This window comes from Canis aureus, chromosome 7 (assembly GCF_053574225.1).
Source record: "Canis aureus isolate CA01 chromosome 7, VMU_Caureus_v.1.0, whole genome shotgun sequence".
In the NCBI taxonomy this organism is placed as follows: Eukaryota; Metazoa; Chordata; class Mammalia; order Carnivora; family Canidae; genus Canis; species Canis aureus.
The window spans coordinates 10,251,974-10,264,862 of record NC_135617.1 but is presented as its reverse complement, the minus strand read 5'-3'; the positions used below and the strand labels follow the sequence as shown (position 1 = coordinate 10,264,862).

Below are 12,889 nucleotides of genomic sequence, written 5' to 3'. Positions count from 1 at the left end.
TCCATAATTACATAAACATCTCACTAATTTACTGTATCTATATAACCCCAGCTAAACCTTGATTTTCCTAATAGGAAAAAAGTTATCCCAGATATAGAAAACACTTAAAAATCATTATACACCCAAACCTTTATTTAAGGAACTCAGTTAAGGGAATGGGAAGCATATAACTGAAAATAAAACCAATCTAGCAATTTAAGGACTTGAGGCATTTGTAAATACTATATAAAAGTCCTAGGAAACCTGGATGGCACAGTGAAGGCAACCAACTCTTGGTTTGGCTCAGGTCATGCTTTCAGTGTCATGAGATTAAGCCCTGCATTGGGCTCAGCACTGAGTGAAGAGTCTGCTTAAGACTCTCTCCCTGTCTCCCCCTCTGCCCCTCCCCTCACACTCTCTTGCTCTCTCTCTCTCTTTCTCTCTCTCTCTTGCAAATAAATAAATAGGGGTGCCTGAGTGGCTCAATTTGTTAAGCATCTGCCTTCGGCTCAGGTCATGGTCCTGGGATCCGGCTCCACATTGTTGGGCTCTTTGCTTAGTGAGGCGCCTGCTTCTCCCTCTCTGTCTGCCTGCTGATCCCCCTACTTATGCTGTCAAATAAATTAATTAAACCTTAAAAAATAATAAAATAAGGGGCACCTGGGTGGCTCAGTTGGTTAAGTGTCTGATTCCTGATATTGGTTCAGATCACGACCTCAGGGTCGTGAAATTAAGCCCCGTGACAGGTTCCATGCTGGGCTTGGAGCCTGCTTAAGATTCTCTCTCTCCCTCTCCCTATGACCCTCTTCCAAAAAAAGCCCTATAAACAAAGGTGCCTAAAGATGGGAAGGTGATGGGGAAATAATTGTGTGCATGAAAAGAAAGCTAATGAATTATGTCTTGTGCAAAATACTTAGAGGAAAAAAGTGGCTGGAAAATAGTTCCTGTCATAATTTTAGGTCAAAATCAGTTTGAAAATGACTCACTCACTACATAATTAAATATGGCTCAGAATTAGAAAGTAAGCAACACAAAGTAAAAAAAGTCTGTATGGTAGGAGAAGAATCCTATTTCTCAGTATGAAAATCTTGTATAGCAATAAAACTAAATGAGGACAACCGTACTTTGTGCATACTGAGGAGTGGAGACATATACCGCAGGTTAGCGAGCACTTATTAAGTGCAAAATACTCTGCCATATGCTTTCTATAAGCTATCTCCTTTGATCCTTACTATAGTCTCACAAGCCAGATAGCAGCATTTCCATTTCAGAAACAAAGGCTTCAGAGGTCTAGGAATTTGACTAAAGTTGCACAGCTTTGGGGCTGAGATTTGAACCCTGCTTCCAAGGCTCTTTCTCCTATATAGCTCAACACCTTTCAAATGTAATTCAAAATTTTAAAAAAGCATATGATAGTATATCTCATAATACCTTTCAACCAATAAAAACTTAGCTTTTTAGACCTCTTTTTTAAAATTATTTATTTATTTATTTATTCATGAGAGGCAGAGAGAGAGAGGGGCAGAGACACAGGCAGAGGGAGAAGCAGGCTCCATGCAGGGAGTCCAATGTGGGACTCGATCCCAAGACCCTGGCATCATGCACTGAGCTGAACGCAGATGCTCAACCACTGAGCCACCCAAATACCCCAGCCTTTTAGCCTTCTATACTTTGTCTATAGGGTCAACTTGTTCTGTTTCCCACATTCCTTTCCCCTTTTCATTTATCATAGATGATACAATGGGAATAATTTATACATTTAATGTATATCTATATCTAGATATCGCAAATACAATTAAAAGTCTGCCTACAACAAATATCATATGATTTCACTCATATGTAGAATTTAAGAATACAGATGAACATATGCGGGAAGGGGAAAGAGAGAGAGGAAAACAAATGTCAAGAGACTTAAAAATAAAGAACAAACTGAGGGTTGATGGAGGGAAGTGGGTGGAGAATGGGGTAAATGGGTGATGGGCATTCAGAACACTTGTGATGAATACTAGTTGTTGTGATGGATCACTGAATTCTACTCCTGAAATCAATATTGCACTGTATGTTACCTAACCAGAATTGAAATAAAATTTTAAGAAAAAAAAAGTCTACATACAAACGAACTATGTTCCATATCTATCATCCTGCTATAATGATTCATTTCTTTTCTTATTTCAATTTTAACTTAAAGCTTAACTATCTCTGTTCAAAGAAGCCTAATATTTGCTAGAATAAGTTAATACTGGGAGGGGTGCCTGAGCTGGCTAAGTCAGTGGGGTATGCGAATCCTGATATTGGGGTTGTGAATTCGAGCCGCACGTTGGGTGTAGAGTTTAAAGATAAAATCTTAATTTTTTTTTTTAAATAAAGGTTAATGGTAGCAATATAATACTAACAGATAGTACTTCTAAAAACCTTTTTTTTGCCATACCTCTATGCTCAAACTAGAATAGCCGCATTCTGAACACTAATATACCAATATTTAACTATCACACATGCTATCATTTTATAGAAGATATTTTTCAAACATGTAACTATAGCAATTCATTCATTCAAAAACATTTACTAAGTATCTAAATGCAAAGCACTGTACTACACATTGAATATAAAGTGGTAAGATTCTTCCCTTTTTTGAACTTTCAGTCTAGTAAGAGAGACATACAATAAATGAATAAGTAAACCATTACAAAATACAAAGTGCTATAAAAGAAATGACTGTGGGACGCCTGGGTGTCTCAGTCAGTTAAACGTCTGACTCTTGATCTTAATAAGCTGAGGTGTTGATTCCAGGGTCATGAGTTCAAGCCCTCTGCTGGGCCCCAAGTTGGGTGTGTAGCCTACTTAAAAAAAAAAGAAAGGGAAAAAGAAACAACTGTGATGCTGTGAAATAAAATTTGGGGAGAGGCCATACTCACACTGGCCAGGAACTGCCTTCCGAAAAAGTAACAATTAAGCAGTGATATAAAGAAAGAGTCAGCCACATAAAAAGCCAAAGTAACATCATTTTGGGGAAAACAAACAGTATGCAGAAAAGCCTACTGGAAAGAGTACCTTGCATTTAGTGAACCCCGAGAGAACCACTGTGACAGAAGCACAGTTAGCTAAGACAGAGTCAGACCACACAGGTCTCACAGGCAAAATCAGAATGTGTATTTTATCTGAAATGCAACAGAGGCACCAAAATTTGTAAATAAAGGGTTTAAACACAAAATGACAAAAGCTGGGTTTTTTCAAGATTTTATTTATTTTGAAAGAGAGAGGGCAAAGAGAGAGAGAGAAAATCCCGTACAGACTCCATGCCATGTGCAAAGCCCAGAGCCCAACTTGGGGCTAAATCCCACAATCATGAGACCATGACATGAGCTGAAATCAAGAGCCGGACACTTGACCAACTGAGCTACCCAAGTGCCCAAAACAGATTCATTTCTTTAAAAGATTGCTTTGGCTGCTAAAGAAGGGACAGATGGAAGGGAAACGAGAGCAACCAAGAAAACCAGTTACGAGATGACACAGTATTCTAGACGAGAGGTATCAACGTTGACTATGATCATTTCAGTGAGTTGGAGAGAAGAGTTTCAGAATATATTCTGGAGGCAGAATTTACTAAATTCCAAGTTCAGGGTCAGAGGGAGACAGAGAAACAGAAAAAAAATAACGATCTAGTTTCTATTTAAACAACTGAAAAGATAAAGGTTCCAATAACTGAGATGAGAAAAGGTAGACAAAAGGTTTGAAAAGGGAAATCAGAAACTCTGTTTTGGACGTGTTGACATCTGAGATTCTATAAAACTTGCGAGTGATGATGTAAATCAGGAAGGTAGCCATTCAAATGTGAAGCTTCAAAGAAAGGACTGATCTAGAGATAATCCCTCAAGATAGGATATGATTTCAGGGAATCAAACAATGACATTATTCATATATTCAGGACACTATGGAAAGAATGGGTTTTCTAACCAAGCAACCAAAACATAAATATAATGTAAGAAAATGGCTGGATTCAGATAGAAGTCTAGAGATCCAAAAGTCCTTGTATTCTAAATTTGTTCAATGATGATTTGAAGCAGTGTAATCAAAGTAACATCAGAGACCCTAAAGAGAAGCTAAACAAGAACAAAAGCAGATCTTTTAGTCTAAAACAAACCTCCAGGAAAATGACATATAACAGAAAAAGGGATTTAAAAAAAAAAGAGGAGCTTTCTGGAGAACTTTATATCTGCATTTAAGAGACTAAATAAATACTGCAATTCATATCATCTAAACCAAAGACAAGAAACACTGGTATATTGTAAACTGCTTCTAATTGCAAACTACATTTATAGAACACACATATATATACATACACACACACATATGTATGGGTATGTATGTGGTGGAGTACATGTATAAGTATTATGTTGTTAGCTCCATATGGACTCAGGTTTTATTGATTACTGTATCACTAATGCCATAATATATGGCACACACTGAGTAGCTAACTAAATGTTTGCTTATTACACGAATGAACCAATGAACAAAATGTATGCTTCAAGAAAATGAACCAAGACAGAACTACAAAAATAACTTAATCTATAAGTTAATATCTAACCAGACAAATGCAAAGATTTTTTTTTAAAGTTACAAATCCAAAGAAAGCAAAGACACGGCTCTGGTCTAAGACATATTTTAATAGCTTATCCCTCTGAAACTGACATAGTACTTAACAAAGAAAACTATGAAATTAAAGGATTATACAGACACCTTTTTTCATTAATTATTAAGTAATTAGTCTAAAATTTAAATAATCAAGTAAATCAAAAGCTCCCACCTATTAACATATAAAAACACTGGCAATATAATAGAAAATATTTTTCCTTGTGCAGTTGAGTACAGTATTTGTGGGAAAACAAGAGAACTTTAGAAAATATACAGAAATGTTTGTGTTTGGCAATGTAATAAATACACACATTCTTTAATGAGAGCATCTGAAAATAGAAAATATCATACCTGCAAGCAAAGTACAATGGAGTGGCTCCAGATACATTTGGCCTGTTAATATCAGCACCACTGTCTAGCAAGCACTGCACTGTCTGGAGGGAAAAGAAATAATTAAAAAATAAAGCCAGAGAAGTAAAACAAAGACACAATTACCACGATTTAAACAGATAGAAGGAATGGTCTTACCACAACTTGAAATTTTAAAGTAGAACAAGTAGGAACATGACAATTATGATAGCTGAACTACTTCAACTTTTTGGTTAGCTCTCTTGAGACTCTCAGGTACTAAATAATACATGTGTAATTATCAATGACATATAACCTGTTAGAATCTGGGAAGGTTCTAAAAAAATCACTGACACATGTAGCTACCAAGGACTTGAAAACAGGCTTGAACAACTGAGGAACTGAATTTTTAATATATTTTATAATAATTAAGTTTAAATAGCCACAAATGGCTAGTAAAGTTGACAGAACTACTCTAGATATTTGGATTTAAAAACCAGAATTCTTTTGCCTCTAAAAATAAAAAACAGGTACCAGAACTATCATTTTCTTAAACTCAAACATAATTATTAAAGTTCAAAATGTTAAAAAGCTATAAAGTCCTCTTACTACTAACAGTAATCAATACTGATTTCAGTTTCTCTGATAGTCTCATTCATACATACTGTCTCCTAAGCTCTCCTTCTGCAATCATTCGAATCATATACTAAGGAAAAGCAAATTATAAAACCTTAAAAACATATATCCCATAATTAGAGATAGAATGAGGCTTGCCTAAAACCTCAAAAAAAAAAAAAAAAAAAAAGCATCTCTCCTGGCTTTATTCCTTTAGTCTTCATTTGAATTTCTCCTACAAAAAAGGAAGAAAACATGTAAAAACCTAAAAGTTTTTGGAATTACACCATTTAATATTACTTCTGGACTGAACACATGTTCATTATTGCTGCTGTAATACCTAGTACAAGGTCAGTAAAATAATAAGACTATAAACTCACAAGAAAGAACAGGAAAGAACAGAACAGTATACTGGACAAATCGATCAGTTTTGGGAAAGTGGCAAACAAGTGGAGGGATAGAAGCCGACTAGTAGATCAAAGGCAGCTGAAGTCTACATGCCTGCAAACGTGGATTCCAACAAACCATCAAATTCTCCCTTTAGAACATACATACAAAATACAGGAATTGGAAGTACCAGGTAACTTAGAAGACAAAGATAGTTACAAAGAGCTCTAAACAGAAATAGTAGTTGAAAGCCTGTAAAAGAAAGAGCTGGACCTTACCCTAGAACCCTTCTTCCCCATGGCAGAGAGTTTAGCCACTATCTCTCCCTACACTGTCTCAAAATAGGAAGGTTTATTCTCTGGACAAACTGAACAGGGAGGCTCTAGACTGGCAGACAAGATATAGAAGTAAAGCAGAGATAAGGAGCCATGATGAACAAAGTTAAGTGAAAATCTTTAGCCCCTACATTCCACTAGGCTCCCAGAAATCCAGTAGCCAGGCTTAAAACCTCAAAAGGTGGAGATTCCAAGTTTCCTCTCTGGAGACTGGCAAGAGAAAAGAGTCCTACAAATACCAGCATTACAGAGTGGCCATGAAATAGCCCAATCGTCTCCAAGGGGACATTTGATAATGCTGGGAGATTATTTTTTCATGATTGGGGAAGGAAGAGTACAATTGGCAGCTAGTGGGGAGAGGTCAGGGATAGGTCTAAACATCCTACAATCTACAGATGGCCCCCATAACAAAGAATTTTCAGGCCCAAAATATCTCAGGCAAGATTGAGAAACCATAGCACACTGTGGGGCCAGCCAATAAACCCAACCCATGTACACAATGCTTCCTACCAATATTTTAGTGCCTCACCACTCTACACGAATGGGCAGACAACATTTAAGAGACAACTAACTTGATTAACTAAAAGCAGGTCTCTATCCTGAAAAACAAAAATCAAAACAAAAGAAAAAGGAAGTCAGGAAGATAAAGATAATAAAGAGAACCAAAGAAAAAGCCACAAAATTTAGAAAAGATATTACCTCAAACAGAAAAGATATTATATCCATAGGACAAGAACAAGATGCTGGGAGAAAAATATTCAGAGAATAAGAAATTAAAAATATGATAGAAGTAAAAATTCAATAGGAACTTAAACATTTTTTTAAAGTTTATTTTGATTTGCTTAAGTATTCTCCACGCCCAACATGGGGCTCAAACTCACAACCCCGAGGCCAAAAATAGCATACCCCTCTCTGAGCCACCCAGGCACTCTGCAAATTCAATAGTTTAGAAAGACAATATTGGAAAAACTCCACAAGAAATAAAGTAAAAAAAGACAAAACAGGAAGAATGGGAAATTAGTAGATCAATTCAGGGAGACACTGTAGAAATAAGGAATAAAGAGAATGAAGGAGATGGGAGACCAAAGGGAAGTAATCAAGAAATAATGTCCAAAAATTTCCATAACTGAAAGACATGCAGTGCCAAACTGAAAAGATTCACCAACTGTCTGGTGTAATAAATTAAAGGCCAACAAAGCACATCAAAGTAAAATTTCATAATACGGAGGATATAAGATTACAGAAATAAACAGAAATCAGATTAGCACTAAACTTCTCAACAGCAACATTGAAATTTAAAACACTAATTGCCTTTAAAATGATAAGGTAAATGACTTCCAATGTAGAATTCTATAGCCAACCACACTATCATTAGAATAAATAGTTTTAAATAAAAAATACGCTTAACTACATAAGATGTTGAAAAAAAAGTACATCCAATGCACCTTTTCTCAAGAAGCTACTAAGTAAAGGAATATATCAAAATATGAAAACTAGATTATTAGGGATTGAACATAGGAGAAACTAAGAAATTTCTAAGTTTAAAAAATGGAAATTCATTCATCATCTAATGAATTTGTCTTTGTAGAAAATAGTACTGAGATATTTTGTTGGCACATATAGGAAGAACTACTGATTCATAAAAAATAAATTGAACAAAGCCAATTATTGACTTTAAGAAAAATAGTCATCCTAGATAGAAAATGTTGTTATAATTCATTACTTGAGGCACCTGGGTGACTCAGTGGTTTACTATCTGCCTTCAGCTCAGGTCTTGATCCTGGGATCCTGGGATCGAGTCCCTCATCAGGCTCCCCACAGGGAGTCTGCTTCTCCATCTGCCTATGTCTCTCTCTCTCTCTCTCTCTCTCTCGGTCTCTCATGAATATATAAAATCTTTAAAAAATAAAAAAATAATTCATTACTTGAGTCAAGAATAAATAATAGTTACCTAACTATATATACACCTAATCTTCTCCGTCAAAATTGACAATTTAATCTTAGAAATAGGGGAGAAGGCATGGGAAGAAGATTTAAATGGATTATATCCTCACTCACCAGGACAAGAAATGATTCAGTGACATCTGAAAGTTGAGAAAGAGCAATAGAAGTATATTATTTGGAAATAGATACCAGAAGAAACACTTAAAGAGCTCAAAATTGTTGCCTGGTGATCACGACTGGACAGAAAGGGTAGCTTAAGGGACTATCATTTTTATTGCAAAGATTCTGATTGGTAAGAATAGAATTATTTTAAGATAGAGTATTCATGTATTGCTAATTGAATTTACTTCTATTCCAAGAGGAATAGAAACGCTGTTACATAAAATTTTATTATCCTCTATAGAACTCCTTTAAACTGAGGACAAGTGGTCAAGCATAGCATTTAAATATAAGAAAAATAAGGGGCACCTGGGTGGCTCAGGGAGTGATGCTGGTGTACCAGAATCGAGTCCTGCATCGGGCTCCCCAAAGGGAGCCTACCTCTCCCTCTGCCTCTATCATAAATAAATAAATAAAATCTTTTAAGAAAAATAAGCTTAATTAAGTCATATTTTTATAAAACAAGGCCTATTTGAGCCTTTTGATCATGGCTTTTTCCTTTCTGAGTTTTGACCTAGAAGCTGTGTCTGCATGGCCCAAAACAAGAATGAGATGGACAGCACCAATAATGTTTCTTAGCTGTTATAGAAATTAGACAAAAAGCCATATCGAAAAGGCTCAGGAGAGGTGAAAGCAATATATATACTGAAAATATATACTAATATACAATTAAAACCAAGCAATCCAGATAGAAGCAGAAATAAATTATTATTATGATATTTAAATACTTTAATCTCTATATTCAACGTGGAACTTGAACTCACAACTGCTAGATCAAGAGTTGCATGCTCCAACTGGGCCAGCCAGGCGTCCCAGAAGAAGAAATAAATTATTAATAAAACATACTATTAATTCACAAAAGTTATAAAGTTGTTTAAAATACATAATGATATAATAATGTAACTTTAACATGTACCTGGACACTGTGCTAATAAATTTAATACATCCTGTAAGGAAACTGATATTCTCACTACTTTTAAAGTAGGAAACTGAGTCTCAAAGAAGTAATGTGCATCCCAACACACAAATTAATAGAGAAATCGGATTAAACTCAAATCCATGTTCATAACCACTATGATACCTACCAAAAAGTAGGAATTCTAATTTTTCTGAATTTGGATTACTAAGTAGAAGTAACGCTAATTGGCAGAACTTCATAAACTACATTAATTATAATCTACTAATTCCCCACTAAATAACTACTTGAGAGTCCAACTTAAGTGCCTAGACAGCTATTTGTGTTTAGCTTTAAAATAGTGTCATTTAAAAAAAAAAAAATAGTGTCATTTTAAATCATACACTTTTTACAGTATTTCCGTATCTTTTTTTATACTGTAGAACTTAGAATACAAAAACAATTAGGCCATTACCCTAACATATCCTTCTACTGTTCTCTTCAACAAAGTGGTGAGACAAACTCTGAACAAGTCTTAGCAAGAAAACATGTCTCACTACATGCACCATCCTATGTTCCTAGCATAGCCTCACTTATGGGAAATACCTGACAAAGATATGAAAAATTATTTCTGTTCTTGAGAAAAGATTAGAAAGTAAAGTAGCTCATTCTAGCATTTTCTTTTCCATTTGTAAATCTTTCTGCTTTTCTAACAAAATTAACATCACTGAATTATGTATCTATTAAAAGAAACATTTTTTTAAACTTTCAAAAATTCCACTTGTGGATAAAATGTTGCCTGAAGACAAACAAGAAGAAAAAGCTAGTTCCTTCAGAGTAAGGATAAATAATATATAAAGGGATGTGAATGTAAGGAAAGAAACTGCCTTGTAGCACCGAAATGAATGAAAAGTCATCAATCTTTAGGATTAAAAAAAAAAAAAAAGATTTGCGTACAGACTTCTTTTTGTAAAAGCTCGGAAACAGGAGGAAAAAGAATAATGCAGAATTAGTTAAATGGCATAACAAAAGAAGAAAGAAAGTCACAGATAATCCAAATCACAATTAAAAAAAAAATTCCAGTCTATGTAGAACTACTTATATGTATACAAAGGGTAAAATAACTTTGAAACTAGTAAAACTCAGGTGGAAGAAACTGAGCATTTATTAAATACATGTGTGCTCTTGAAGAAACTATACTCCTTGAGGACTTTAAATTATACAGAAGCCTAAGGAAAAACATAATTGAAGAAATTAATTCTGGATTTAACTACTAAAATCCCTAAAGAGTTTCAAAAGCAGAGATTTTTCACCCATAGGAACAAATCAGACACATTATAAGTGTCTGATTATTATAAGAAATAGCACTTATCATGGCACCTGGGTGGCTCAGTTGGTTAAGCGTCTGACTTCATTCAGGCCATTATCTCGGGTCCTGGGATAGGGTCCCGACATCAGGCTCCGCACTCAGCGGGACATGTGTTTCTCTCTCCCTCTGCCTCCCCACCCCTTCTTGTGTGCACACATGCACTCTCTCAATAAATAAAATCTTTAAAAAAAAATAGTACTATCAATATATACAACATTTAAAGTACAAAATTTAAAAGTGACAAACATTCAGAAATGGAAAGAAAATGGCCGAGAAAAACTGGCTGAAATGGTACTGCATTTTTTTGCCCATTCTATCTTTCAAAAAGAATCCCAATATCCATTACATGCTAGGGACTACTCTAGATGCCAGAGTTAGATAGCAATGAAGAAGAATCCCTATCCTCATGAAGCTTACATTCTAGTGGAAAAGGAAGACCAAGAGACAAAACAAAAACATGTAGTATGTGAGACAGTGACTAGTCACATCCAGAAAAATTAATAAGATTCTCTATGATAGATTTGCATTCAATGTGTTGTAGCAAATTCCTCACACCTACACCCCTACCTACAAATACTTCTGTAAAAATTGCATTGTCGGTTTTACAGACTGTAAACCATGAAATCCAAAAAAACCTGCGATTTACAATGGTGATTATTCTTCTGTTTTAAAAACTTTATGACTTCTCATTTACCTGAAAAAATTAGGGTCAGAAGCTTACAGTATGAAAGCAGACATATAAAAGTATGCCAACATAAATATTTGTAAATGACAGTTGATTATCTACATTTTCCAATATAATAATTTTAAGAATGAAATCATTTGCCTAGTTTAGATAACCAAAAATATGCTTTCAAGGTAATTCAAAACTTCAAATTCCCTGTCCAATATTTCCCACCAGCAAAAACACAACAAAAAACAAACAAACAAACAAAACTATCCTTTTCCTAGATTATCTACATGGGGGAGGGGGGTCCTTCCTCCTTACAGTGTAAGAAACTACTAGGAAGTAACCTTGAAAGAAAAGCATTCAAAGGGGATTTTCAAATTGCTTCAAGAAATCCTTAAGAAACAACACATTCTCAACAAACTTCATGACTTTTCAAGTGGTAAAACAATATTCTGAGTGGAAAACTAAATGTGCCAAGCTAATGTTTGAGTCAATCTCAAAAGTCATTAAATTGAAGGCAGTGACTAACCAAGACCATCTGTGCCCAAAACACTGAAAATTACAAAGCAAGAAATCCAAGGCAGCTCAACTTTATCAATATCAACTATAAAAACAACACTGACCAAAGTAAAAAGGAATAGATATCCAATATTAAAATTACAAGTAAAAATACAAATTGTGGTATTATTACTTGCTAAAAGACAAAACAAAAAAGCCTATTTATCTTTTATTAAAAATAATTCTGATGACAGGACTTCACAGCAGTGCACAAATTACTTATGCACTAAGGAAAATGGCCAACTCACTAATCAATGACTGTTTTATATGTTTCTCTAAGCTTACCAAAGCTTTGAAGTCTTATGTTACATCTAATAAAAATCATTATTACCCACTTGTGTTTGAAAATCACAGTAACAAACTTTCTATTATTTATTTGCTCACATTTTCCAGATGTTATTAAAGGAGAATTCTAACATTAGAATAAATAAAATTATTCTGAATCTAAAAATACAATCCAAAATGTTAGTCTATCTACCTTTGAGCCTCAAGGCTGAATCCAACGAATGATTTTGCAAAAGCATTCAATTAAGTTTGGATGGCTGTCCTGTAATTCTCCAGATGAAAAGCTTGAAAGCTGGCTAAAAGATATCAAGAGAGCTGACTGAACGTAGGTAAGCACTGTTCCTTACCAAGCCTACAATTTCAGTAAAACATGCAGTCAGTTCCACCAAAGACAGTTTATAATACCAGCATCAAGTAATGCTTTTAAGATTCAGGAGCTTAAATCTACTCTAAGCAGGGTCCAACGATCATTTTATATTATCTATGAAGTTTCATATTTAGCTCTATAAATTTAGCAACATAAAGTTTATTCTGATAAAAATAAAATCTCTTCTTTAATGAAGTGAAATTAGTCCATAAACTAATCCCTCTGTGTATTCCAATTTATTCTAATAAATTGTGACTAAACCATTTGACAATTTGCTAGGGTTTCTAAACCCAAGTTATTCCAGGAAAACAGTGATCAATCATTTGTGGCAATTTTACACATTACTAAA

At 34.6% G+C, this 12,889-nt stretch overlaps 1 protein-coding gene across 4 annotated transcripts in view; it reads right to left on the bottom strand.

Moving 5' to 3' along the window:
* Positions 1-12,889, bottom strand: part of HACE1 (HECT domain and ankyrin repeat containing E3 ubiquitin protein ligase 1) — a 108,232-nt gene that overhangs the window by 64,574 nt on the left and 30,769 nt on the right. For all 4 annotated transcript variants that reach the window (XM_077902948.1, XM_077902950.1, XM_077902949.1 and 1 more), the window contains one exon: positions 4,960-5,042. In XM_077902948.1, coding sequence (XP_077759074.1) covers positions 4,960-5,042 — 83 coding nt within the window. The remainder of the gene's footprint in view (positions 1-4,959; positions 5,043-12,889) is intronic.